Genomic DNA, 27,855 nt, shown 5'->3' with positions numbered 1-27,855 from the left:
ATCTGGTGGTTTTTTAAAAAAAAATTAGCAATTACATTAATTTAGAAATAAGGACACTAGTAAACTCTATCTGAAGTCAAGTCTGGGCTCTCAATTCATTGAGTGCTCTTTACTAGTGATAAAGGGAAGTTAAGAGGGCACGGAATACAGTCAACTATTACAACTGTATGGTCGGCCCTCTCCTATCCGTGGCTGTGAAACCCAACTGTATTCATCCTCCAGCATTTTATACAGAGGACTTGCGCATCCGCGGATGCTGGTATCAGCGGGGCTCCTGGAACCAGTCCCCCAGGAATACACTGGAACAACTATACTGTCAAAACCATAACATAGCTGTTATTCAAACAAATGAACCCCATCCCCCTCACCAATTACCAAAACACTAGTCTAAACGAAAAGTGGAGAAAGAAGAAATGTTCAAAGAAAATGTCACTGCACACATATACAAATCTTTAAATAGTTCCAACCCTCACATACATTCTACTTTCTACCTGAACAACTTAGTGAAACCTCTCAGTGCTGGAATCTAATGTTCAGCCCTCCCTCCGTATTATATTTTCTTTGGAGAGGGCCTGGGAAATGCGTGGTGCATCACTAAACATGAAGGCATGTTTGGCATCAGTTGTAAATTAGTTCACTGTAAGGCCTGCCTTTCATCTATTTACAGCAACAGTACGAGCATTCAAATATTCTGCTGTGCTAACTGACAGCAGCTTGGTCGGACTGTTGCTGCAACACGCCCGATGCACCCAGATGCACCAGATGACCAGCTCAGTCACGGGAAGGCGCTCCGGGGCACGAGTGATACTTTGAAATTTTTTGGTTGCACAAAGTTGTCCTGTGAATAATCTGAGCATTTTACTGCTCCTTCCCACTCAACCTGAAGACTCCACCCGCTTACCTACAGCAGCTCACACAGTGCATGTGGCCTGACTTCATCCCACAAGCCAGCAGGGTTCATGACTACCCAGGGCCACTATCCTTGGCCCGACCCTCATTCACTGTTTCCAGAATGTCTTCTGCTGTTTCAGTGTTCCGATGCCTCAGCCTGCGTCTCCTACTGTTTCTCAGCCCAGGCTTGCTCTGCATATGATCCTACCGACCTTAACACTTCAACCAGTTCACTTCGTATCAAACTAAAAACACTAAAGGTTGCCTATGTTAAAAGTGTATATATAATAGCATACATTAAACTTAAAACATATATTAAAAGTACCTATAACCAATTCTCTTGAACTAAAATAAAGTAACTCTTGTCATCTGAATGGGAAAAAGTTTAAGTCTATATATGTTAGAGGGAAAAATAAAATCCTGATGTCAAACTTGTAAGAGCAAAAGGAGCTTTACAAAGTTTTTACAGGAATATACAAAATCTAAACCACATTTATAAAGGGAAACTCCTGACCACCTCAGAAGGAAGATCTTTGTGTGAGGGGAGGTCACAAATTTTAGTCATCTAATGTGAGACACTGGCTACAGGGCAAGCCATTTCTCCAACACATATTTAAAAAGTATCATGGCCTCCGAACAATCCCTTTAATGAATCAGTAAAATTTTACATGTGTTTTCAAAAACATTAAAATAACATGAACTCTGGCATGACTGACAGCGGCAAATCTCAATTTTAAGATTCCTACACACGTATTCAAATTTCTAGGTACCAAAAGCAACTGAAAACATGTTTGGATAGAAATTGGTTCACAGGGACTCCGTGGGAAGACAAGAAGGTCAGTGCTGCCCATCTGTCATTTTATATGTTCTCGATATAAATCATTATTTGTCTCTCTGATGCTTAGTTCCTCTTGTTAAATGCTCTCATATTACCACTGCTGCCAATAAAAATGACATGATATGAACATTTCTTCCTTGGCCTCAAGCCACAAAACCATGAAGGACAAAATTAAAAACAAAACAAAAAAACAAAACAAAACAAAACCCTACTAAATGAAACAGTGTACTATTTCATACTGCTGGCAGGAATATAAATAAATCAGTACAAGCTCTCCAGAGAGCAATACTGAAATCATCCTACAAGTGCACCTGACCACTTATTAAAGAGCACACTGACCGCAGCACTGTTTTTAATAACTGCAAAAAAAAAAAGAGTTCGCCAGTTGAAATTAGTTAAAACAGTACAACTATACAATGGAATAGTCTGCATCTATAAAAAAGAACAAGAAAGCTCATGCTGTGAAAACAGCTTCAGGAAATACTGTCAATTTGAGAGAAAAAGGGCACAGTACAGAGTATACAGCACGTTGGCTACCTTTTGTGTAAGAAAAGGGAAGGATAATGTAACAGGGAAGAACAAATCTGACTCCATATTTGACTGTTCCTTTCGCTCTGACCTTGTGCTCTGTTGTCTGTGCTTCGTCATGCTGGTTCTGCACATTTTGTAAAAGAACACTGCCTACAGCCTTGAAATATATAAAATAGCCCATTCTCAAGGCCCTGACCTTTAAGAATATAATGCTTTCCAATGCACAGAGAGATTAAAAGTTGCAGAACAGAGAATAACATTTGTCTTGTTCGAGGTTTGCAGAGGCACGATGACCTGACATAGGTGGACAGCTGCAAGGACAAAGGATTCTGGATTCCTATACCAAGAATTCTGCAACAACCAACCACAACCCCTCTCCTTCTTAGTATAAAAGGAGACTGAATTCTGACTTGGATAAGGTTCTCCAGGATGTTCATTAGTCTGCCCTCTTCTCTGCCTGCTGACTTTTTGAATAAAGTTGCTATTCCTTGCCACCTCGTCTCCCGATTTATTGGCCTGTCGGGCCGTAAGAAGAACAAGTTTGGATTCGGTAACAGTAACACTATAGATTCATGCACACTGGAAAGCTATAAAAGGAACTAATAAAAACAATTACCTATAGAAGAGGGTATACTTAAGGAAGAGGGAAGTAAGACAGGCATGGAAACAAATTTTTTCAGTGGATAGCTTTGTACGTTGTATTGTTATGTGAACCATGTGAACCAATTATCTAGCCTCCCCAACCCCCCAAACCCAAAACATAAAAACCAAAAACTAACACTAGTGATTACCTTTGCAGAGGGTGAGGGGGGATGAAGGACAAGGGAAAAAGGGAGACTTTTTCAATGTACACCTTTCAATACACTTGTGTATACAGTCAAATGATCTTTGATAAGGTTGCCACTTGAAGAGGAAAGAACAGTGTCTTCAAAAAATTATGTTGGGAAACTGGATACTCACGTGCAAAAAATTGAAGGTGGGCTCTGATCTCATACTTACACAAAAATTAATCCAAAAGGGATTATAGGCCTAAACCTAAGACCCTAAACTATAAAACTCTGGAAGAAAACACGAGGGAAAAACTTCATGATGTTTGACTTGGCAATTTTTCTTATGTCTTATATATGACACCAAAAGCATAGGCAACCAAAGCAAAAACAAAATGAGACTACACCAAACTTAAAAATTTTGTATATCAAAGGATCCAGTCAACAGAGTGAAAAAGCAGCCTACAGGAATAGGAGAAAATGACTTGCAGATCACATATCTGATAAGGTGTTAATATCAAAAATATAAAAATAACTCCTACAACTAAACAGCAAAAAAACCAATCCAATTAAAAAAATGGGTAGAGGATCTGCATATACATTTTTCCAAAGAAGACATACAAATGGCCAACAGGCATATGAAAAGATGCTCAACATCACTAATCATCAGAGAAAATGCAAATCAAAACCACAGTGAGAGATCACCTGACAACGGTCAGAATGGCTATCATCACAAAGACAAGAGATTGATGAGGATGGAGAAAAACTGGACCCTTGTGCACTGTTGGTGGGAATGTAAACTGGAGCAGCCACTATGGAAAACAGTATGGAAGTCCCTCAAAAAAGTAAAAATAAAACAGCAATCCCACTTCTGGTATATATTTGAAGGAAATGAAATCAAATCTTGAAGAGATATCTGTATGTTTGTGTTCACTGCAGCATTATTCACAATAGCCAAGATGCAGAAACAACCTGTGTCAACAAATGAATGAAAAAAGATGTGACAACATACACACCCCCACACCCACAACGGGAAAAAAAAATTGTACCATTTGTAACAACATGAACAAAACTTGAGGACATTATACTAAGTGAAATAAGTCAGATAAAGACAAATACTATATGATATCACTTACATGTGAAATTTAAAACAGCCAAAATCGTAGAAACAGAGAGTAGAGTGTGGCAGTTACCAGGGCTTGGAGGGGTTAGGAAAATAGGGATACGTAGGTAAGAGGGCACAACCTTCCAGTTGTAAGATGAGTAAGCTCTGGGCATCTAACCTACTGTGTGGTGATTACCATTAACGATAACACATTACACAGTTGAAAGTTGCTAGGAGAGTCAATTTGAAATGTTCTCAACACAAAAAAGGAATAGTAATTATGCTTTGTTACTGTGTTACACGAGTTCACTATATATTTTAGATATTAACCCCTCACTAGATATACAATTTGTGAATTTTTTTCCCATTTTGTAGGTTGCCTTTTCGTTTTGGTGATTATTTCTTTCATTGTGCAGAAGCTTTTTAGTTTCATGTAGTCCTACTTACTAATTTTTGCTCCTGTTACTTGTGCTTCTGGTGTTATATCTGAAAAATCATTGCCAAGACTAATGTCAAAGAACTTACTCCCTGTTTCCATTTAGGAGTTTTACGGTTTCAGGTTTTATGTATAATTCCCTATTCTATTTGAGTTAATTTTTGTTAAGTGTTATAGGATAGAGGTCTAATTTCATTCTTCTGCATGTGGTTATCCAGCTTTTCAACACCATCTACCAAAGAGATGTACTTCCCTCATTGAATACTCTCGAATACTTTGCCAAATATTAGTTGGTCATATATGCAAGGGGTTATTACTGGGCTCTCAATTTGTCCCACTGGTCTATGTGTCTGTATTTATGCCAGCAGCACCCTGCTTTGATTATCATACCTTTGTTTGAAATCAGAAGTGTGTGATGCCATCTTCTTTCTCAAGAATTGTTTTGGCTATTTGGGGTCTTTTGTGGTTCCATTAAGCCTTTAGGATTTTTTTTTTCTATTTCTGTGAAAAATACCATTGGAATTTTGAGAGAGACTGCATTAAGCCTACAGATGGCTTTGGACAGTATGGACATTTTAACAATATTAATTCTTCCAACCCATCAACACAAGGTATCTTTCCATTTATTTGTGTCTTTTTCAGTTTCCTTCATCTAAGTCTTACAGTTTTCAACATACAGCTCTTTCACCTCCTTAGAGAAATCTGTTCCTAAGTATTTTATTATTTTTGATGCTATTGTGTATGGCACTGTTTTATTTCTGTTTCATATATTTCATTGTTAGTGTATACAAATTCAGCTGATTTGTGTGCTGATTTTGTATCATGCAACTGAATTTGTTGATCAGTTCCAACTATTTTTTTTGGTGGAGATCATATCATATAAGATCACATTATATGCAAATAAATAATTTTACTTCTTCCTTTCTGACTGGATGCCTTTTCTTTCTTTCTCTTGCCTAACTGCTATGGCTAAGACTTCCAGTACCTTGCTGAATAGGAGTGTTAAGGACAGTCACCCTTGTTTTGTTCCGGACCGTAGAGGAAAAGCTTTCAACTTTTCACTACTGAGTATGGTATCAGGTATGGGCTTGTCACACATGGACATTATTATGTCGAAGGCATGTTCCTTCTATACCCAATTTGCTGAGAGCTTTTCTCATGAAAGGATCCTGTATTTTTTGTCAAATGCTTTTTTCTGCATCGACTGAGATGACCGTATGATTTTTATCTTTCATTCTATTAAGTAGTGTACCACATTTATTGATTTGCAGATATTGAACCATTTTTTAATTCTGCGGATAAATCCCACTTGACCATGGTGTATGATTCCTTTTAAGTGCTGCTAAATTCAGTTTGCTAACATCTGATTGAAAATTTTGTGTCTATACTCATCAGCGATATTGGCCTGTAGTTTTCTTGTAATTTCCTTTGTTGGCTTTGGTATCAAGGTAATGCTAGCCTTGTAAAATGAATCTGAGAGTCCTCCCTCCTCTTCAATGTTTCAGAAGAGTTGAAGAAGGATTAGTGTTATTTCTTCTTTAAATATTTGATAGAATTCACCAGTGAAGTCATCGGGTCCTGAACTTTGCTTTGTTAGGAAGTTTTTGATTACTGATTCAATCTCCTTATTTGTTATTGGTCTGTTCAGATTTTCTGGTTCAGCCTTGGTAACTTACATGTTTCAAAGAATTTATCCATTTCTTCTAGGTTATGTTGACATATGTGTCTCTTATACTCCTCTGAACTTCTGTGGTATAAAAGCTGTAATGTCTCCTCTTCCAATACTGATTTTATTCACTTGAGTCTTCTTTTGCCTCTAAGTCTAGCTAAAGGTTTGTCAGTTCTGTTTATCCTTAAAAAAAAAAAAAAGGCCCTTAGTTTCATTTACCTTTTTGCTATTGTTTTTCTTGTCTCTATTTAATTTATTTCTGTTCTGATCTTTATTATTTCCTTCCTTCTGTTATCATTGGGTTTAGCTTGTTTTTTTTTTTTTTCCTAGTTCCTTGATGTATAAAATTAGGTTGTTTGAGATCTTTTTTCTTAATATAGGCATTTATCTGTTAACTTCCCTCTTAGAACTGCTTTTGCAGAATCTCATAGGTTTTAGTATGGTATCTTTTCATTTTTGTTTGTTTCAAGCTATTTTTAAATTTCGTTTTTGATTTCTTTGACACAATGGTTGTTCAGGACTGTGTTTAGTTTCCACATGTTTGTGAATTTTTCAATTGCCTCCTGTTACTGATTTCTAGTATTATACCATTGTGGTTAGAAAAAAATACTTGGTATGATTTTAATTTTCTTAAATTTGTTAAGACTTGTTTTATAAGCTATCACACGGTCTATCCTGGTGAATGCTGTGTGTGTGCTTGAGAAGAGTGTGTATCCTGCTGCTGTTGGATGGAATGTTCTGAATATGTCTGTTAGGTCCATTTGGTCTAGAGTGCAGTTTAAATCTAACGTTTCCTTGTTGATATTCTGTCTGGATGATCTATCCATTGTTGAAGGTGGAGTACTAAAGTCCTCTATGATTATTTTATTGTTGTCTGTTTCTCCCTCCAGATCTGCTAGTATTTCTTAATATATTCAGGTGCTCCCATGTTGGGTGCATATATATTTATGACTGTTATCTCTTCTTGACAAATTGAACCCTTTATCATTATATAATGACCTTCTCTGTCTCTAGTTACCATTTCTGGCTTAACATCCATTTTGTCTGACATCAGTATAGCTACCCCTGCACTCTTGGTTTCCACTTGCATAGAATATCTTTTCCAACTTTTACGTTGAGCCCACGTGTGCTCTTAAAGCTGAAGTGAGGCATCCTACAGCTGGGTCTTGTATTTTGTTTTTCTGTTTTTAAATCCGTCCAACCACTCCATGCCTTTTAATTGAAGAATTCAATCCATTTACATTTAGCGTTAATTGTTCATAGGTAAGACCTTACTAATTCCATCTTATAGTTTTCTGGCTGTTTTTGCAGTTCCCTTGTTCCTTTCTTCCTCTCTTGCTGTCTTCCTTAGCAAGGTGAAAATTCTTTGTAGTAGTGTGCTCTGATTCCCTTCTTTTCATCTTTTGTGTATCTACTGTAGGTTTTTGCTTTGTAGTTACCATGAGGCTTACATAAAACATCTTATAGATATAAGTCTATTTTATGCCGATAACAACTTAGCTTTAATCACACACAAAAACTCGACCCTTTTACTTCCCCCAACCTTTTACGGTTTTTGATGTACAATAATTTAACTCTTTTTACAGTGTGCATTCATTAACAAACTATTGTAGCTATTTTTTTTTTTTTTGCTTAGGAATATTTTTTATTATGGAAGTATAGTCGGTTTACAATGTTGTGTTAGTTTCTTGTGTACAGCACGGTGATTTGGTTATATATATAGATATGCCTTTTCATACTCTTTTTCATTATAGGCTATTACAAGGTATTGAATAGAGTTTCCTGTGCTGTACAGCAGGACCTTGTTGTTTATCTGTTATATATATATATAGTAGTTACTATCTGCAAATCCTGATAAAAATAATTTTTGACTGAACATAGCAAAAGATGTTTTGGAATATAATCTTGGTTTAGTCGGAGAGCAGCACTGCTTTAAGAAAGCCAACAAGATAGCGCAGACCGCACCCTACCCATCACCCAGGCAGCGTCCCCGCCTCCCCAGTCAGACAGAATCGGGTTTGTATCCAAACTCGATGGCTTAGTTGTTTGGTGCAACACGATTATTTAGGTTCAATTTTGAGTTTCTTTCTTTCTTTTAAAAAATCCTTCCCTGTTGGTATCTAGGGTTGAATCTGGACGTGTGAGCAACTCAATGTTGAGTAAGACTGGGTTTACACTTGGTTCAGGGCCTGGTGCACAGCGATGATAAGTATTTGTTTCTCCTCTTTCTTTTCAGGACTTGACGTGTCTGCTTAATGTGCCACTGTTGATATTTGCAAAATTTCTGGACTAACCACGAGAGAGTGATGTCAGTGTGATGGGACAAATCCTCATTTGTTTAAAAAAAAAAAAAGAATTCTCCCCAAGTGCCATAATGGGTATTGTAGCTATTTTCAATACTCTTGTCCTTTAATCTTATATCATCACTTTGGAGTATTAGAGTATTCTTAATTTTTATTATTACTTACCTTTACCAGTGTGATGTATATTTTCATACATTTTTATGTTACTAATTCACAACCTTTGATTTCAGCTTGAAGAAATCCTTTCAGCATTTCTTTTACGGCAGAACTCTCTCAGTCTCTGTGTCTGGGAAAGTATTTCTCCTTTGTTTCTGAACCACAGGCAGAGGAGCATCTCTCCTGGCCCTAAGCTGTGCCATCATGTGGCAGGGGTGATGCAGGTGAAGTGCAAACTGCTCCTCTCACACTCTAGTGCATCCATTGTTCTTGCTCCAGTGGAATGCTAAATCTTCTTCTCTGGAAACCCGGATTTCCACAAAGGCTCTCTCATCTGTGGAGGACTGTCTAGGTCAGTGTTCTCCAGGGGCTCCCAGACTGCAGCTAAGAGGGGCTGGCACTGGTTCACAGGTCCCATCAGGGTCCACAGTCAAGACCAACATCTGCCTGCCTACTGCCCAATGCATAGTGAGCAAGTTTCCTTCCGGATCCCTTAGGGTATGGTACTGGATCCCAGAGCTCCCACAAAGGCACTTTTGTTTGCCGACAGATAAGGAATATTTGTTGCATGGGGAGGGAAGGCAAGAATGAGGGATGTCTTATGCCCATGACCCAAAAATGTGAAAACGCTAGTGATCGACACTTTTAAAACAAAGGGAAAAAATAACAAATATATCACCAAAGTAGGCCTATCAAGGTCTGTCCCCAATGAGGAAGTTAAGTATTACTACAGAGAGTCAATGCATTTTATTGTCTTGACTTCAGTGAACAAACAACTGCTATCCTCCCCAAGCTGGGCCACTGCCCTACCTTTCTGGTCTTCACACGGAAGTTCTTTATGACAGATCTTAATACTGAAGCCTCTATGTGCTGCTGCATTCACGTCTTTATGTGTTGTAACAGCCTCTGGCCTGCTTTCTCTTGAAATTGTTCTTTGAAAGTCCTTTTCTTGGGATTAGTATTTCTAAACCCCTATGCAGTATTTAATCCTAAAGACACTCTCTCCTAGCTTGGATTTAATAATACTTTTTCTGCCTTTCTAACTACTCAGTCTGTCTCTGTCAGCTCCCTAAAACTAGGTATTGCCTATGGATCTGACTGCCTTGGGACCTCCTTTCATTTTCTGCTTGTTCTCCTTTACCATTTAATACACGTTTCTGTGTCCATAGTTATTGTCAACTATCATCCCAGTATAGTTGTTCCCATCCTCAACCTCTCTCCCAAATCCCAGTAACTGAATTTCCAGCTATCTGCCAGTCTCCATATAATCTCTCTAACCATCTTCTTTTAAACAGTCACCCCCACACCATACACCCAGTAACACATACAAGCAGACCTCTAAAACTCACATTATTCATTGTTTTAGGCCACTAACTTTGCCTGTTTTGAGCTCTGTGGTCTGGACTTTATAATCATCATGCATCTTTATGTTGATGACTTTGCTTCACTTCTTGGCTTAATACTCGACAAAGATTCTCTGGCTGAGTCTGCTGATTATCTCCTCAAAACAAATCAAGATCTTCTACTGGCCAAGTTGTCTTTGGCTGCTGCTCATAATCTTGCCCAGGATCTCTAAACTGATACTGTATTTCACTGCTGGTTCCTCCTTAAGCAATCAAGACTAAGATCCACCTACACTTTCCTCCATACACCTGCCTGACCTCCCATGTTTTTCTGGGTCACAGTGGCTCTATTATCCACAATGATTCCAAGGCTAAATAAAGTCTCAGTCACAGCTGATTCCTCACTCCCTCTGTCTCCTTTTTTTATTGTGGTAAAAACGTAAGATAATTTACCACATTAACCACTTTGAAGTATATTGCTTAGTAGTGTTAAGTATGCGCACATTGTAAAATCTAAAACTCTACACCCATGAAACAATGCCCCTTTTCCTCCTCCTCCATCTCTTCTCTTTAAACCCTAAAACGAATTGTTTCAGAAATCCTGGGAATCTTTCTCAGTAGTGCCATAGAAATTGTAAGATTTAGTGCTGTTAAGAGATCTGAAAGGTCACCTGACCACAAATTTCCTGTGTAAGAGTAACCTCCAAAATGTTTTTTTTAAAGGGGTTTAGTGTATTCTTTTATTTAACTCCAAAATGTTGACTACAGTTTGCACACATCAGCAGAGAGCAAATCAGTCATATCACCCTTGAACTACTTATAACCCACCACAGAACAACATTAATCTTTCTCTTATGAAATTCCTTCAGACTTTTACAGAGAGCATTATATTCTCCAGAATTTTCCTTGCAAGGTTTATAAATTCCTAAGCCTTTTGACCACTCCTTGTACAACATAGTTTGGGGTCTTCAACATCATCCTGGCTCTGAATTCAGCACTTCAGTTCATCAATCCCTCTCAAAACATGTAACTGAAAATGAAGTCAATTTCATAGATACGGTCTGACCTGGGCAGAGCAGAGTGAGATAATTACCTGTTCTGATCATCTTTCTAGACACAATTACATTATTGATTGCTATTGAATCTACTATCAATGAAAGCTATAACATCTTTGGATTGGTTTGGCCAATATAAGCCTAATACTTGTCATGGACCTAAGACAAGAAATTCTTTCTTTTCACTGAATGACTTCGTATTCAGATGACTGTATCTCAGTGAGGTACAGTAAAAATCAGCAGCTACTGTACACTGCCAAGAAATATGCACACACTAAAATGTACCTACAAAGTTTTACCTAAAATATAATGCTAAAGGGCAGGTCACCTTGGAGTCCAGTCTGTTCCCCATACTCATATCCAGGCCTAGTTCCCTGATCCACTACCTCCTCTCCATCTTCACTACTCTAGTCCTCACTCTTCCCAGCCTCAACTACTCTTTCCAGTCCTCTTGCCAGCACAGTAACAGATTATTCTTTTTTGTAGCACAGAGCCTATACTGTGGCATTAATGATTTGCTTCTACTAGTTTACTCTGCTACTGTGTAAAGCCAACCTAATTATGCCAGCATTTGATAATCAGTTCCTTTCTCTCTGAACAACTGCCATAACTGCAGTGGAGAGTGAGTCCCAGTAGTATAAACCACACCATGAATATGCAAGATACATTAAACACACGTACTGTACATGTATAATGTACATATGCATTCTTCCTTATATATAGGGAATCTCTTCACTCTAGAGCAGCTGGAAGAGGGAACGGCTCAAGTGGCAGAGCACATGCTTAGCAAGCATGAGGTCCTGGGTTCAGTCCCCAGTACCTCCTCCAAAAATAATAAATAAAAAAACCTAACTTTCTAGAGCAGTTGAACTTTCCTGTTGGCTTCCCTCCTGCAAGTAAAATAAGTTTATCAAGAAATGAAAGACGGTCCCTAGGATTTGTCACACTAGGTCTGTAAGGGCTCAGGTCCCTCGACCCAAATTAAGTCCAACGAAATCAACAACACAAGTCCAAAGTTCTGTTTGTTTCGTGTCCTGTGATAAGGTACAAAGTATCCTTTATATTTGATTTCTAAACAGCAAGCACCTTTTTGATCAAGATTAAATGCCCTGAGGGATGGCCATAATTCTTCTATACTCTGTCTACTGCAGAATCCCATCTGAGGAGTCAGGTTAAGTGTATGGGCAACAACAGTACTTTAGACCCACAAACAGCTTATCCCTGAGAGAAAAAGTGTTTGGGAGAAAATAAAAATATCTCTAGTCTTCATTTTCTTAATAAAATGTTACACTAGATAACTGCTAAGGTTCCCAATTAGTGCTAACACTCTGTTCTTTCATTCTGAATACTATTAGACTCTAGGAGAAAAAATTCATATTTATGTGTCTCCAACAGTTTCATTTATACTGACAGTTTGGTGAAACCTTAAAGCGCTAACTCATTCATCTCAGCTAGAAAAACTGTCAACAAAGCAGAAAAGAGAGATTGCATGTAGTTTACCAGGACATAAATGAGGACCATTATGACTATCAAAATGATTAATTCTTTTAAGAAGTGTCACTTCAGTCTGCATGAATTCAGTTAAGAAGTGGTATATATCACATGCTTTCACAATTCTCCAAAGGAAGAATCTTCTATATCAGTAAATTAACACTGCAATAGGAGAGAGAGAAGCAAGACGGCGAAGTAGAAGGACGCTTGTAACTCACCTTCTCCCACAAATACACCAAAACTCACATCTACGGACCCACTCAGCCAACCAGAGCACCTGCCAAACTCCAACAGAACATTGCCCTCCTCGAAAGACAAAGACGCCAAAAATCTGGTATGAGAAAAGGAAAAAAGAAAGAAGAAAAAGCAAAACAGTGTGGGACCAGTCCCGTGGGGCGGGAGCGGCAAAGGAGGAATAGCGCTCATTCGCTGGGTCTCCCCAATCCAACGGAGAGGCCAACAGGACGGAGGGGGGCCTCCGAGGCTCAGATCTGCCCCACGCACCCCTTGACTGACTAAACTAAGTTAAACAGGCACAGAGGGTCCCTGCGACACCCAGCCTGGGATGCGAGCCAGCAGCTGGGGCCGGGACAGGCTACCTAAGCTGAGCGGAGGACTGGGGTGGCTGCACTGGGGCAGCCCCGGGGGACTGCAGGGGGCTGCGCGGCATGGCTGGGAGGGGATACGGGAGCAGAACAACCTTGGTCCTCCATAAATTGTGAAAAAAGCAAAGCAACAAGGCTGGTGTGCCCTGAGGGGAAGGGAGCCGCAGCCTTTGTCTCCTCAGACTGGTGGCGCCATTACTGGCACTTCTTGCGAGAAGAGAGGTGGGGCGCAGCCACAGCCGCCATCTCCTCCTGTGCGCAGTGCCCGGGTGGGGGCGAGGCCAAGAGCTGAATCCACACCCGGGGGCTCTGCAACCTCCTAGGCAGGACTGAGACTTGTTTACAGCCTGAGGCAGATAGAATCTTTCTGCCCTGGCACCTCAGGGAACTCGCGCCGCCAAGACAAACAAGGAGCTGAGATTTGGCACAGAGCAGGGGCGGGGCTGTTCTGTGGTCTTCCCTGAGCCCGCCTATGGAGCGCCAACCCGAGGCGGAACGTGCAGCTGCAGAGCAGTGGAGCGACCTGCACCTGGAGAGGGTGGGCGGCCACCCGCCTTCCTGGCAGGAACGCAGCACCTGACCACCGTGCTGGGAGGGGGCGCGATCCGCCCACCTGCCTCACCCAAGCGCAGCATCTGACTGCAGCATCGGGAGGGGGAGTGAGCCACCCGCCCACTGGCCACAGTGCCAGAGAGATATGAGCAATATGAAGGAGCAGAAGAACCACTCCCAATTAAAAGATCAAGAGAAATCCCCTGGAAGCATGATCAAGGAAATAGACATCGATGGCCTACTAGATCAAGATTTCAAAAAAGGAGTGATCAAAGTACTGAAGGAACTAAAAGAAATAGTGTTTAGAGATATAAAATATGTCAAAAATGAAACAGAAGCTATAAAGAAGAGCCAAATAGAATTATTAAACTCCTTTGCTGAGATGAAAGCTGACCAGATAATGCAGAGGAACGAATAAGTGACCTAGAAGACAGGATAACAGAAAGCACCCAATCAGAACAGCTGAGAGAAAAACAAATAAAAAAACAATATAAGGGACCTATGGGATAATATAAAGCGTGCCAATCGATGCATAATAGGGATTCCAGAAGGGGAAGAAAGAACAAAGGGGACTGAAAAGGTATTTGAAGAAATCATGACTGAAAACGTCCCAAACCTAAAGAAGGAATCAGATATCCAAGTACAGGAGGCTCAGAGGGTCCCAAACAGGAAGAACCCAAACAGACCCACACCAAAACATATCATAATCAAGATGGCCAGAGTCAAAGATAAAGAAATGATCCTAAAGGCAGCAAGAGGAAAACAAAGAGTTACAAGAGAACCCCAATAAGGCTTTCAGCTGATTTCTCTACACAAACACTACAGGCCAGAAGGGAGTGGCAAGATATATTCAAAGTCCTGAATGAAAAAAAGATGCAACCTAGGATACTCTATCCAGCAAGGCTATCCTTTAGAATAGGAAAGATAAAGAATTTCACAGACAAGCAAAAACTAAAAGAGTTTAGCAACACTAAACCCATGCTAAAAGAAATATTCACAGGTCTACTCTAAATAGAAAAGAAGCAGGATGCTACAAAAATGAGAAACTCATAACTGCAAAGGAGGTAACTACCATGAATTACAAAAAGAATAAACACAAAATTGTAAAAGAAGACATCTAAATCATTAAGAGTGAGAGAGGGAAGCAAGGAAAGCCACTATGGAAAACAGTATGGAGATTCCTCAAAAGACTAGGAATAGACTTACCATAGGACCCGGGAATCCCGCTCCTGGGCATATACCCAGAAGGAACCCTACCTCAAAATGACGCCTGCACCCCAATGTTCATAGCAGCACTATTTACAAGAGCCAAGACATGGAAACAGTCTAAATGTCCATCAATAGATGACTGGATAAAGAAGAGGTGGTATATTTATACAATGGAATACTATTCAGCCACAAAAACCAACAACATAATGCCATTTGCAGCCACATGGATGCTCCTGGAGAATGTCACTCTAAGTGAAGTAAGCCAGAAGGAGAAAGAAAAATACCATATGAGATCACTCATATGTGGAATCTAAAAGATAAATAAATAAATAAATACAAAACAGAAACAGATTCATAGACATAGAATACAGACTTGTGGTTGCCAAGGGGGCAGGGGTGGGAAGGGACAGACTGGGATTATAAAATGTAGAACAGACAAACAAGATTATACTGTATAGCACAGGGAAATATATACAAGATCTTGTGGTAGGTCACAGAGAAAAAAAAAAGTGACAATGAATATATGCATGTTCATGTATAACTGAAAAACTGTGCTCTACACTGGAATTTGCCACAGCATTGTAAAATGAAAAAAAACATTGCAATAGACCCTTGAGTTTTCAGCATTGGTCCTTAGTATGCATATCATAAAGTCAAGGCTGTGACACCATTATTAAAACCACGCTCTCAACTTTCTTTCAAGGCAGCTTTCAAAATCATGAACTCATTTTTACAGATTCTTACCCCAAGCAGTGATTCCTAGCCTTAATCACAGAAGGATGGGCACATGATTGAGGTAAATTGACTGCAGAAGACAGAGGTATGGGACCAGCTTTCACAGAGAATAAGGAATACTCTGGATATACTAAGTTTGGGTGTGAATTGACTATTACTGGCCTATAAATTCCTTGTAAGCAGGGGTTAAATCGTATTGAACCTGTTATCACCCACAGCAGTTTCAGGAATACCACGCACATAAAGGACTTTAAAAGGACTGACCACTGGGTCTAAGCTGAGCAGCCAAGAGATGACAGGGAGAACTGGGACCAGAGCACAGATTTATGAAGAAATACAAGAGCATGAGAAGGCAGGAATATGGAAAGCACAAAGGCTGAGACCTTGGAGTTCCAAATACCAACAAAGTTCCACATGCCCTAGAGCTGTGCTCTAAAATGGCAAATGGGAAGAGAAGACAATGGTCATAGGAGGTAGGAAGAGGGAATCTCACGGGAGCCAACAGTACAGATTTTGAAGTTGCTGATGGCAAGAGAAACAAAGTAAATAGACAATCTAGCTGTCAGACTGAAGCATGCCTGGAAGCCTAGAGAGACACTGGGCTGCAGAGAATGCTGCAGACTGCCAGCCAGTGCAGAACCAGGGATGGTGACAGTGACGGAACAGCAGCCTGCAAGTCTACGCTTCTACCTACCTTCCTGGTGAGTCGGGGGGTGGGCGGCTGCACCTTAAAGAAGTTTGTCCCCAACATGCAAAAGCAAAGTGGGGACACACATGAAAAGAGTTGGGCACATAAAAATGTTTGATCATTGTACAAGCATAATGGGAAGGCTAAAAGCAGGGCAGTCTGGGGTGCCTGGACAGGCCTAGGGTGTTTTAGCAGACAGCAGGGTTAAGAGCAAGAAGAGAACAGGAAATAAACTGGAAGCATGTCAGTGACTGGAGAAAAGGACTTCTTCACAGGCAGCCCTGTTCCTGAGAAACGCCAAGTGTTTATCAAGCCTGGAGCTTCCACTAGAGCACTGCTTTGAAAATGATACTAAAAATTTCCCCGAAGGCTAGTCAGAACAGATATTAAGTAGTTTCACAAATGTTTAGTATGGGGAGTGGTGAGGTGAATGACTAAGAATCTGAGACTTAATGTTTTCCTAAATTTGTTGGACATTCTTCTAATTCAACCACTGGCAACTTCTGTTCATCAACCAGGAAGGTTAACATTACATTCATATTTCAAATTAAAGTCTAACTTCCAAAAGAATCTTTTGCTGGGACTATAAAAATGCATCTAAATCGGTAAGTTCAGTCTTTTTCTCCTCTGCATTTTCAGGCCAGCAAAAATGCTCAAAACAGAGGTCTTAATGATTTGGGAAATGAGTAAAAAATGGACACCACTCAAAACACATGACAAGTAGGAGTCCACAAACCTGCATTCGCCAAAGAAGTCCACACACTTGGAGTAGGTGTGAAAATTTTCCTTTTTAGGTATGAAAAAATAATTTCATACAGCTTTCTAGCTAATAAAAAAATCATTCAAGAGCGTAACAAAGGCTGACTACAGTCCAGAGCACCAGGCTTCAACACTCAAGTCACCTGGCCTCATGGCCCTTGACTATCTCTGGTTTGAGGCTGCTCATGACACACTGGAAAAGCAGTGCAGGCCAGAGTGACAGGCCGTGACTGAAGCCACGGGAGGGGCCACCAGGACGGGGAGCACAGACCCCATACCTCCTACCCTCCCCACTTGGTATCCCACGTTTTTACTTTTTCTAAAGATGTTGCTATTATAAAAATTAAGCACGAGTTCACAGAAGAGATTTCCATGGAACATCTTAATTCTTTCACTACACCTGTACAATTTAACTTAGTTATAATGAACACTAGAGAGCTCACCTCCAATCTACAAGAGAAAGGAGTGAAGCAGGTCTCACGTCCAGAATCTCTGGTGCGTTTTCAGAGGAGGAGTGCCCCTGTCTCTGAAGCAGTCCCACCTCAGATCAGAAAGTACCCTGAGGTCTTGAAACTCTCCTCCCTTTTCCATCTTCTCTCTCCTTCAGCCCTTTCTCCTCCCCCTTTCCGTGTACGCACGTATGTATGTATGTATGTACGTACGTATGTACCTACGAACTCTACTACTGCCCCTTATTTCTTCCTTTCCTTCTTTCTTGCCTAGACAGGCCTGTAACAGGCCCAACTTAGCCCACTGCCTCAGACAGGGAAGAGAAAAAATAAGACATTTTAAAGAAAATAAGAAAAATGTCTTATTACCTCTATTACCGCTTTTCTGGGAGCAACTTCACTCTCCTAGTTTTATTCACACGCTCTACAATTTGAACTTGAAAATAATTTAGAAGTTTGGGTAGGCTTTCTGGACACAAAAGTGCTTGAATTGTAAAAATAAAAGAGGGAAGGACTGAAAAACAATTATTTCTTATGGCAGAAAAAGAGAATTCTAGATATCTTTATGAACAGACTCTGTCTCCCCACCTCCTGTTTGCTTAAGATACAAACAGCAATCAAGATATTTTCACTGTGAAGAACGACTATTTCAGTTTAGTATTAAACTGGGTTATTTACTTTAGAAAGTTTGTTGCAACTAGTTATCAATACAAGTTATAGAAATAGCTCAATTATATGAAGTTGGTCACTGCATTTTATTCTTTAAAATTATAAAGACAAAATATATAGCTGAAATAATATGACTGAATTGCTTCAAAATAGTATAAGAGGATGCAAAATTTCATCAAGCCGTAGATTTATGATTTGCGTACTTTTTGATATGATCATTAGACTACATTAAAAAGTCTACATATAAAAAATAGTAACAGAAGGGGGGGAAGTTGAGAAGAGTGTAGCTGAAACAAGATTATCCACAAACCCACTTCAACCGCCCGTTGAGTACTGTTTTTTTTGTAAGTGTTGCAACTTTTCATAATAAAAGATGCTGTAAAATGTTACTTATAAATTTAAGAAACGAGCAATTTTAAGATTCAGGCACATAGTGTAAAAGCAGCGCATTTTTAAAAATGAGATTTTGATTTAAAATACAGTTCATTAAAAATGAAGAATAAATTTTCCTTTGTAATTTTGTTGAAAGGGACAGTTTTTCCATGAAAAATTCTTGGCATAATTCTGAGTCTCTATAAACTAAGATGTAGAGGTGGTCTAATTCTGGCAGAAAATTGTTCAAATTCTGAAGTATATCGCAATAAATTTAGGATTTTAAATAAAAGAAAAACATAATAAAATCTAATTATCTCTTAAAAACACAGTAACTGAGTTGGTTCCGAGATCAGTAAAACTAAGAGTTCTAAAGCACATCATGTGAACTAAGTGTGGACTCTTTTGCATTAATCCTGCTTTATTCATTCTCTCCCCAGCCCCCTCCTTATATCTTACAATTCAGTAACATTTATCAAGCACCATGAGGCAACCAGTAGCCCAGGAAAGATACATTAAATAGCGCTTGCTATATGCAAAAGAAACTATCCAAATAGTATACAGGTCTCCTCTGTTTTCCTAATATAAATCACTTACAGCAGGTTCATTATGTCCAGCAATTAATGGATCTTATGGATTTAGAATAAATATTTTCCTTTAAGCTCAAGAACAGAATTGGCTGCAATGGAACACATCAATGAATCCAAATTTGCCTTTGGTTTTTCTTAAAATTCTTTATCCCACTCAAAAGGATAATATGAAAATTGTTACATATTACAGGCATTCCCCAACTTACAGAAGGGCTGTGTTCTAAAAGTTCATCTGTAAATAAACTTTCTGGAACTCAGATCACATTTCCCACTGAAACAATTTTATAAAGGGTAACTAAGCCAAACAGCCACCCCACGGAAATCCACAAAGCACAGACCTACTATGTTTTACTGCAGCACTGTGGGTTTTGTTCCCCTCAACTAACCAACTTGCACCTCTGTTTCTTTGATAAATGCAGTCGGGATTCCAGGAATATTTCTCCTGTCCTATGCTCTCTACACACACGTGCATGCATGTGCACAAACATACACACACACACGACCCCTTCCTTGGGTCTACGTGCCAAATGCCCCTTAGTTATCAGAGCACGCACAGCGGAGCACTGTTCAGATGAGTGGCTCTTGTGACTATCTGAAGGCTGGAGGAAGTTGGGGTTCTAGAGCTTATTAGGGAGCACTGGTCCTGGAACGTTCGATAGTAACTGTCCCTATCGGGTTTCACAATTACAGGGTAGAGATGAGGGATTATAACTTCTACCAGGTTTATCTTCTAGAAAAATGGTTTTAAAAAATTGGAAACTTCCTAATAATCACTTTTAATATGAATTTTTAAAATGTTTATAAATTCAGAGCAAAATAAATTATAAGTTACTTTCGTGTCCTTTATCTACACCTGAAGTTGTAAGAAGAATCTCTTCTCCCCAGCTGGACAGTCACAGGCCTCTGCCCACCACAAGGAGAGGATGCCAGCGGGAGGTCCTGGAAACCAGCATTTAATCTAAGAAGAGAGCTGCCTATATTTGGGACCAACTTTTCTACCCCACCCAAAGGCAACCAGACTCATTGCTTTGAATATTTTTAAGCCACAAGATTGTTTTCATGGATGCAAGAAAGGGAGTAAAAAGCCACAGAGATAAAATGAATTCATTTCATATGTAAACACTTTCTCATGTGCCTATTAATTTGACAGTTTGAAAGAAAAATACAAAGGGATTCAGTATTCAGGCCTAATACCATACCACGTGTAATTTTTTTTCTTTTAAGTTCAGAATTCTATGAGCATGCTTCAATTATGCAGTGCTACCAAACCACTGTAAGATTTGAAATGTATTTTTATGAAGTCCAGATCCAGAAACATGATATAAATTTCCAGAAATCACTATAGAATCATACCAGAACTCAAGAGTTCCAGACTCTTCCCTGTCTCAGACTCAGCCGAGGTCTATTCCACTTGCCTGCATAGGTGTTGGCCTTGTTCAGGAGGTCTGTGCATGCATGCATATCAGCAAAAGCCCGGATTCCTAAGCAGTTGACAGGATGAAGCTGAGATTCCAAAAATTCACAGCAAGTCTTCTTCACATCCTGTAACTGTAACAGACCAGCTGCTGGGAGAAGTACCTGTAATACACAAGTAAGCATGGTTAGAAACTGACTAGAAAAGTGTCACCATTCCCCACGCCTACAGCGGGCTCAGGGGTCCAGCCACAGCTCATGATCTGCATCCAGACACAAGCATCCCAGAGAAAAGTAAGGTAACAATCATTTGTAAAAAGGGTGATGACTCCTTACATTCCCCATATTTTTCTATGGAATCTTTCAAAGGTCTCTTCTTGGTCACAAGAATTAACAGATATCAGATCGTATTAGGTCAACGGTTCTTTTTATAAGCATAAACAAAATGCTCCACTGAATTTTAAAAACATAAATTATTAGGATGCTAGGGGGTGCTGTGGTTCAGTGAAAATCTTTTTGTTCCCTTAGTAGTTCAAGTAGTCATAAACTTCAGTGATTTGGGGGGAAGAGTTAAGCACAGAGTAACATATGCCACAACCCAGCCTCACTTTGATTTTCCACTGTCTGAAATACCACAGACTGCTTTCCTTAGAGGGGGAGGACAATTTTAAACCTTTAAATTTTAAACAGTCTCTAACTACAAGCAGACTAATTTCTCTAAAATGTAACATATCTGCTAAAAAGGAAAACATAAAAAGTAATTGCCTAGTAATAACTTTTTAATTTGTGTTTTTATTTGAATAACTCCTCCAAGAGATTTTGTATTAATTAGGTTATTCTTTGAGATTTAACCAGTATCGTCACTATAAATACCACATCTTTTCAAATAGGTCAATGATGGAAATATTTTTCCCTATAAGTGAATTAGTATGATGCTATATTAGAGACCGTATTTGAAAGTCAAATTGGAAAACTTCATAAAAAAGAAGTTTGCAAGTTCTTCTATAAAAGCTAAAAGAAAAAAAAAAAAAAACCTCAACTTTCAGAAAATAGAAAAGGTCACATGGCATATTAACATAAAAAATAAGTAAGACCTAAGTTCCTCCAGGGACTGACTTTCATGTATACCAAGCAGCAGCCCAAAGAGAAAAGAAATAGTAGTTTTGAATATCCTTTACGGTTTTCCTAAACATACGTGGGAAGTCCCAAGCGTGGAAGAGTAAGTGCATCCGTGTCTTTCTGTAACACAATCTACTCTATTTTCTTAAAGGAACCACAGCAGCTCTAAGTCTAGATCTAAAGTCTGTGTGTGCGCCTGCACGTACACAATCAACCGGTCATGAAGCAAGGACTAGAGGAACAACGTTTAATGTTTTAGTCCAATTCCACCAGCTAATACTAGTTTTCTCTGAAAACATGGAAACAATATCTGGTGACAATGCCTTTTCCTTCTCAATTTAAGGAAAATAAAGTGGAAATAATTCGTTTATAGCCAAACGTCTTGTATAACATGTATAGTGTGCTTTATTATGTAATGGGAATCAATCTCCATGGAAGGCTTTAGTTGCTGATAATCTGCAAATTGGAGTTTTTCTACACTGGTCTAATTGTGCTCTGAAGTAACGTAAAGTATGTTCCAAGATGCTTAACTGTGCAGCCATTTAATTCAGCAAATACATATAGTTAAGAAAGTAGTCTTCAGTGTAAGATTCAATCTCTGTGAAATTTGCACAAACAGTGATGATCACCCATCTGATCAGCATCTTCCCAGACACAACACAGTGTACTGCAGCAGTATTCAAATTGCTTGGTAATAGAGAGAGAGCGATTCTCAGAGGGGAGAAGTTGCTGAGCAGAAGCAGACTCACTCACATACTACTGGTGGGTGTGTATACTGGTTCAACCTCCAGGAAGAGCAATTTGTCTATTTAATCAAAATTACGAATGTACATATCCTCAGATCCAGGAATTTAACCCACAGATGTAAAAAAGCTCACATACGCAAGACTTTCACTAGAGGGTTATTGTGGGTAATAGCAGAAGCTAGAAAAAAGTCTCAATGCCCACCATAAGGAGACTGGTTAAACACTAACGATCACCCATTCGACAGAACCCTCTGCAGCCATTCGAAAGAATGAGGAAACTATACGAATGGGACAATTTCTAAGATATATTAAGTGAAAACAAAAATCAGTGATTGGTTTATCCTATGCTAACATACACATACACACCCACATTTATATACACATCCATCTAAAAAGGCAGCTATAGCAGATTTAAAAAATTTTTATTTTGCTTCCTTGACTTCAACTTCATCACTACCAAGCTCAGATCTACTTTATCAGGAGATTAAAACTCACAAAATTGTAGAATCTCAGATCTGGAAAGGATATAACAAGTCATGCAGGCCAGGAATATAAAAGTTATTTCAGCTGTAGGCCACATCGTTAGAAATTCACATACAATTTTTTTTTTAATGATGGTAGTGATGGATCAAGTGGTTCCACACTTGGCAAACATATATTAAATATAACTAAATGTAAAATATATATAACAAATTTATTTATATTTTCCTTTTTTATCAGTAAATCCTTCAAAATGCCTAAGTTTTATGACATAATTTTCCTATGACTAAACTTCAATAGCTCAGAATTTTAAATTAATTATATGCAGCTTTAAAAACAATTAATAATTGGCCCAAGCTTACTGACATGACCCCTGACGACCATCAGTCACTCATGACGAAAACTGGAAGGTAGCTGGGGCCACACCCACTGTCCAGATTACTCCGTGTATTAGACAACCAGCTAACAAACAAAATATGCTCCAAATTTCAGGTTAACCATATCTCACAATCAGAACCAAAGAGCTAGCAGTCTATGAGCTGGATGCCTTGGGATCAAATCAAATCAAACCTCCTAATTTGTCTGACGAAAAAACCAAGTCCTAGAGAGGCCAAAAGACTTGACCAAGTTGTACAACCTGTCAGTAGAGAGCTAGTGATAAAAATAAGAATTCGCCAAAAATAAAATTCGCCAACCCTTTGGTCTACTGTTCTTTCCACTATCCTGAGCCTCCTCTGTAGGTGTTGAATGGAGGGCTTGTTTAATTTCTAAATCTGCAATACTGCTCTTTTCAGCAAGGGTAATAAAGACAATAATCATTTCGACATCGCATTCTTGCAGCGTCTTCCATTAACTGAGTAATTACTACGTCGGGCCCAGTACTAAGCACTGGGCAGGCAACATCTCACTCCCTCCATTAGACACAATGAATACAGAGCCTGGGAGAAGCTGGTAACCTGCCCAAGATCACGCACCTGGCAGGTCAAGTCTTCTAGGAGCTTTTAGATGGCACACAGGAACATTCTCACGTTGATAGTCAGGAATAAGTTTTTAAAGTTACTATTTATTTCAGGAAGATAAATCCTTTCTTAAGTAAATTTATTTAAGCAAAACTTGAGTCATGTAGAGAAAAACATTACTGGCATCAGCACTAGTGAATATAGCAAAGTAATGAAGATGACACATAAATTACTGACTTGGGAGATCAGATTTAAGTGTTCTAATCTTTCAATGTCTGGTACCATTCTGATTTTCTGTGGTGTTTACATATCACTGAAAATGAAGGATGTGCTTTTTAATCTGAGGCCATCATAATCCCATGGCTTATTTTCTCCAAAGCAGACTAACTGTACATTTAGTAACAAAGGTAGGAAGCTCATTGATTGTAAGGAGGTGGTTTCTTAATGTTCTATTTAGGTCACAAAAGTATCTTGGGCATTGTCATTAAGAGGTCTGAAGAATATGACTTTTAAAATTAATTTTTCTGAGCTCTCTAGAGTAAAGGAACGGCTGAATAGTGCTGCTTCTTATATGAAGCAGAAGTGTATCAATACAATAAAACCTCCAGTCACAAAGAACTACAATCTAATAGAAAATTTCCATCTGCTTTCACCTTCCATATGCTTCAATTTTCAGATGCTTCAGTAGTATTCCTGCTATGACTGACTGAAAAAACCCTAAGTAAGGCACTCTAAACTCCTGAAGTGTATTCCAAAACATCAAAGAAAAAGCAATGACATTTGCAGTATACTCTGAATGTTAATGATATATTCTAGTAATCTAACAGTGATCAATTCCCATATAATGTATACACTGAGGAAGGGCCACATTCCAGAAGCTAAAACCCTGGTGGGAGCAGGGTCTGAGTGGAGAAACTTCAGGTCGCTACTAACAGCACCGCTCCGTTCCACCTGCTCTGTGACACTCAGTGCTATCAGAATCGACCTCACGTATCTGCCCCCACATTTTCTCTCTCTCTCTCTCCCTGCAAAACAACATATGCTCTAAGACAGCAGAGTCACATCTGTTTTAGTCCCTGCTGTATCCTCAGGTACCAGCAGAATATGTAGGTGGGTAATAAATAAATCAACCTGAATGTAAATTAACTTGTCACTCTATTGTGTGTTTGTATTTTAAAAGAGGTACAATTTTGGATGTCTTTTGACCCAGAAATACAAATGCTATTTCTAAAATGTATATGGGACACTTGTGTCCTACTGCGAATCCTCTCGGTCCCACCTCCTGCTCAAGCCACCACTGCAGCAACCAAGTCCAAGCAGGACTTGATCCCCTCTGTGAAGATGTAACTTAACAGCGCCTCACCCCGGCCCCTACCATCCCTCCCTCTGGCTGTCTACCGGGGGTGCCCTGGGGACTCACACCTGCACAGTCTGGAAGCACAGGGGAAACGATGCTTGTGGGGCCACCACCAATCAGTGGAGAATGGTCCAAAGGAAGATGATGGGAAAATGCTCCCCTTTTCACTTCCCCAGGTGGATAGTTCTGAGACACATTTCATAAGGCTCCTCAAAAGGTCCTGATGAGAATAAACACGTTACATTTAGATGTGGCCTGATCTATACCACATCTTAAAATGGTTTTCCCTCCTTTCCAATTCAAATCCCCTATTCACTCACTTCACTGTCACCCTCTTCCATCACTTTCCAAATAAACTAACTGCACAAAAGCTCTGCTATTATAGGCTATTATATCATACACAGAACAAACTGTGAATGTGGACATATTTAGTTATAATAGTATTATAGTGCTGTTTATAATATCAAGAATTGAACTTCAATGTCCAATAACAAGGGGTAGATAAGTAAACTCTGTATTATCAGTAACAGTGAATACTTTGTAAGCACAGCTGTCCCACAGTTTCCATGGGGGATTGGATCCAAGACCCCCCAAGGGCACCTAAATCCGTGGATGCTCAAGTCCCTTCTATAGAACAGTGTAGTATTTGCATATAACCTACACATACTTCCCACATACTTCAAACCATCACTAGATTACTTATAGTACCTAGTACAACGTAAATACTACATAAATAGTTGTAAATACAATTTAAGTGTTATGTGACTAATTCCCAGCACACAGCTTTTTGGAACTTCCTGGAATTTTTTTTTTTTAATATTTTCAACCTGCAGCTGGTTGGATGTGGAACCTGCAGATATGGAGGGCCCACTGAATTAAAAGAGATATGGTAGATAAACAGTTAATGACTTGGGAAAACATTCCTAATATAGTTAGTATAAAAAGCTAACTTCCAAACAATGTAGAGTGCAATCCCCTTTTCTGCGAGTACATGTACATGTCAACACAGGACAGAGCTAGAGGAACGTACCATGGTTGTTAACGGGGATTACCTCTCGTTAATAGTCTTATGGAGGCTTTCTATTTTCTTCTTTTAATTTGTATTTTTTAAATTTTCAATAATGAATATGCACCATTTAAATGGACACTTATTATTTTAAAGAAAGTCGGGGAGAAACAAGTAAAGAAACGCCCTTCTGGACCACCAGAATTCCAGCCAATACAGCGATGGTAACTGGAGCTGTTTACTCAGTGACTATCACCCACCACTCGCCAGACACTGCCCGGTCTGGCCTGTCCTCTGAGCACCGGGAGGCTGAAAGGTCTTTCATTTCATCAAGCTAGTGTTTTGTACGACATAAAGCAGGCGCTACACATTACTGTTCTTGTTCATATGAACAGCATCTTTCTGTGCTTGGAGAAACATGAACTAAAAGAACGTGCCAGCTGATTAAATAAACTGAACTTCAAATGCCATCACTTTGTTAAACAGAAAAAAAATGTTTTTCATCTAGACATGTTGATTCCCAACATATGGAGACACAGAAAGCCTAAACATTTTACCCTGTGGAGATGTGTTCTGCAATGAACAAAGAAGTGGGGGCAAAGCTACTGCTGATTACTGAAGACAAGTAGAACAGAGACAGAGAAGACACCCAAGCCAATTAGCACCCGCGCGACACTCTTATCCCAGCTGCACATTTTAAAGTAAGATGCTCTCATCCTACTTCACGTTGCTGACAAGCCAAATTACACATAAGATGTTTCGCTTAGACAAGTACACTCCTTCTGCTTGGCTATTAGGATCTCAAGTTTATTTTGAGCTTGGACACTTATTCCATAGTGGGAAATAATTTATGCATCTCTTAAATCTTTTAAATCCTGAGTCATTTACAGTGTGTTTATTAGAAGACACTACCAAAGGGTCTGCTTATTCCATAGATGTAAGATTTCCAGATGTCTAGGAAAACATTCGAACACAAAACTCACAGCTCAGTCGCTGTTAACATTACAGTCAATGTACTGATAAAAAGCAGATTTTTATTAATTTCTCAGCCACCTTATACTCATATCAGAAGCACCTATTTATGAAAATGTCAGGGCCTTGTTGCCAGGAATAACATGAAAACAAACAAGAAAACAGCTGTCCAAAGAGCATTAGCAGAGGGCAGAAATTATCCCCAAACTTGTATCTTGTTAGACTAAAAATGCCTCATTATGAAATATAACCTATATCTTTCATTAGCACACATTTTCTAAAATCTGCACTTGGGTGGGAGTAGGGGACATACAGCTCAGTGGTGGAGCACATGCTTAGCATGCATGAGGTCCTGGGTTCAATCCCAGTACCTCCACTGACAAAAAACAAATAAACAAACAATAACAAACAAAATTGCATTTAGTCCCCAATTTATAAGTAAGTCATGCCCCACAAGTTTATCAATTGGCTGCATGACACTCCCTGTATATTTACTCACAGAAACAGTATCAAAAGTAGGTATAAACCACAATAGCAAAGAATACAATATTACTATCTGACTCTGACCTCAGGGGGCAGTGGGTGCAGGG

At 39.2% G+C, this 27,855-nt stretch overlaps 1 protein-coding gene across 2 annotated transcripts in view; it reads right to left on the bottom strand.

Annotated features, from left to right (window-relative positions):
• KLHL2 (kelch like family member 2) overlaps window positions 1-27,855 on the bottom strand; it is a 113,497-nt gene that overhangs the window by 28,823 nt on the left and 56,819 nt on the right. For both annotated transcript variants that reach the window (XM_031464136.2, XM_064487777.1), the window contains exon 5: window positions 20,629-20,791. In XM_031464136.2, coding sequence (XP_031319996.2) covers window positions 20,629-20,791 — 163 coding nt within the window. The remainder of the gene's footprint in view (window positions 1-20,628; window positions 20,792-27,855) is intronic.

This window comes from Camelus dromedarius, chromosome 1 (genome assembly GCF_036321535.1).
Source record: "Camelus dromedarius isolate mCamDro1 chromosome 1, mCamDro1.pat, whole genome shotgun sequence".
NCBI lineage: Eukaryota > Metazoa > Chordata > Mammalia > Artiodactyla > Camelidae > Camelus > Camelus dromedarius.
Note: the sequence above shows the minus strand (reverse complement) of the source record. Positions and strands in the feature narration are given on the sequence as shown.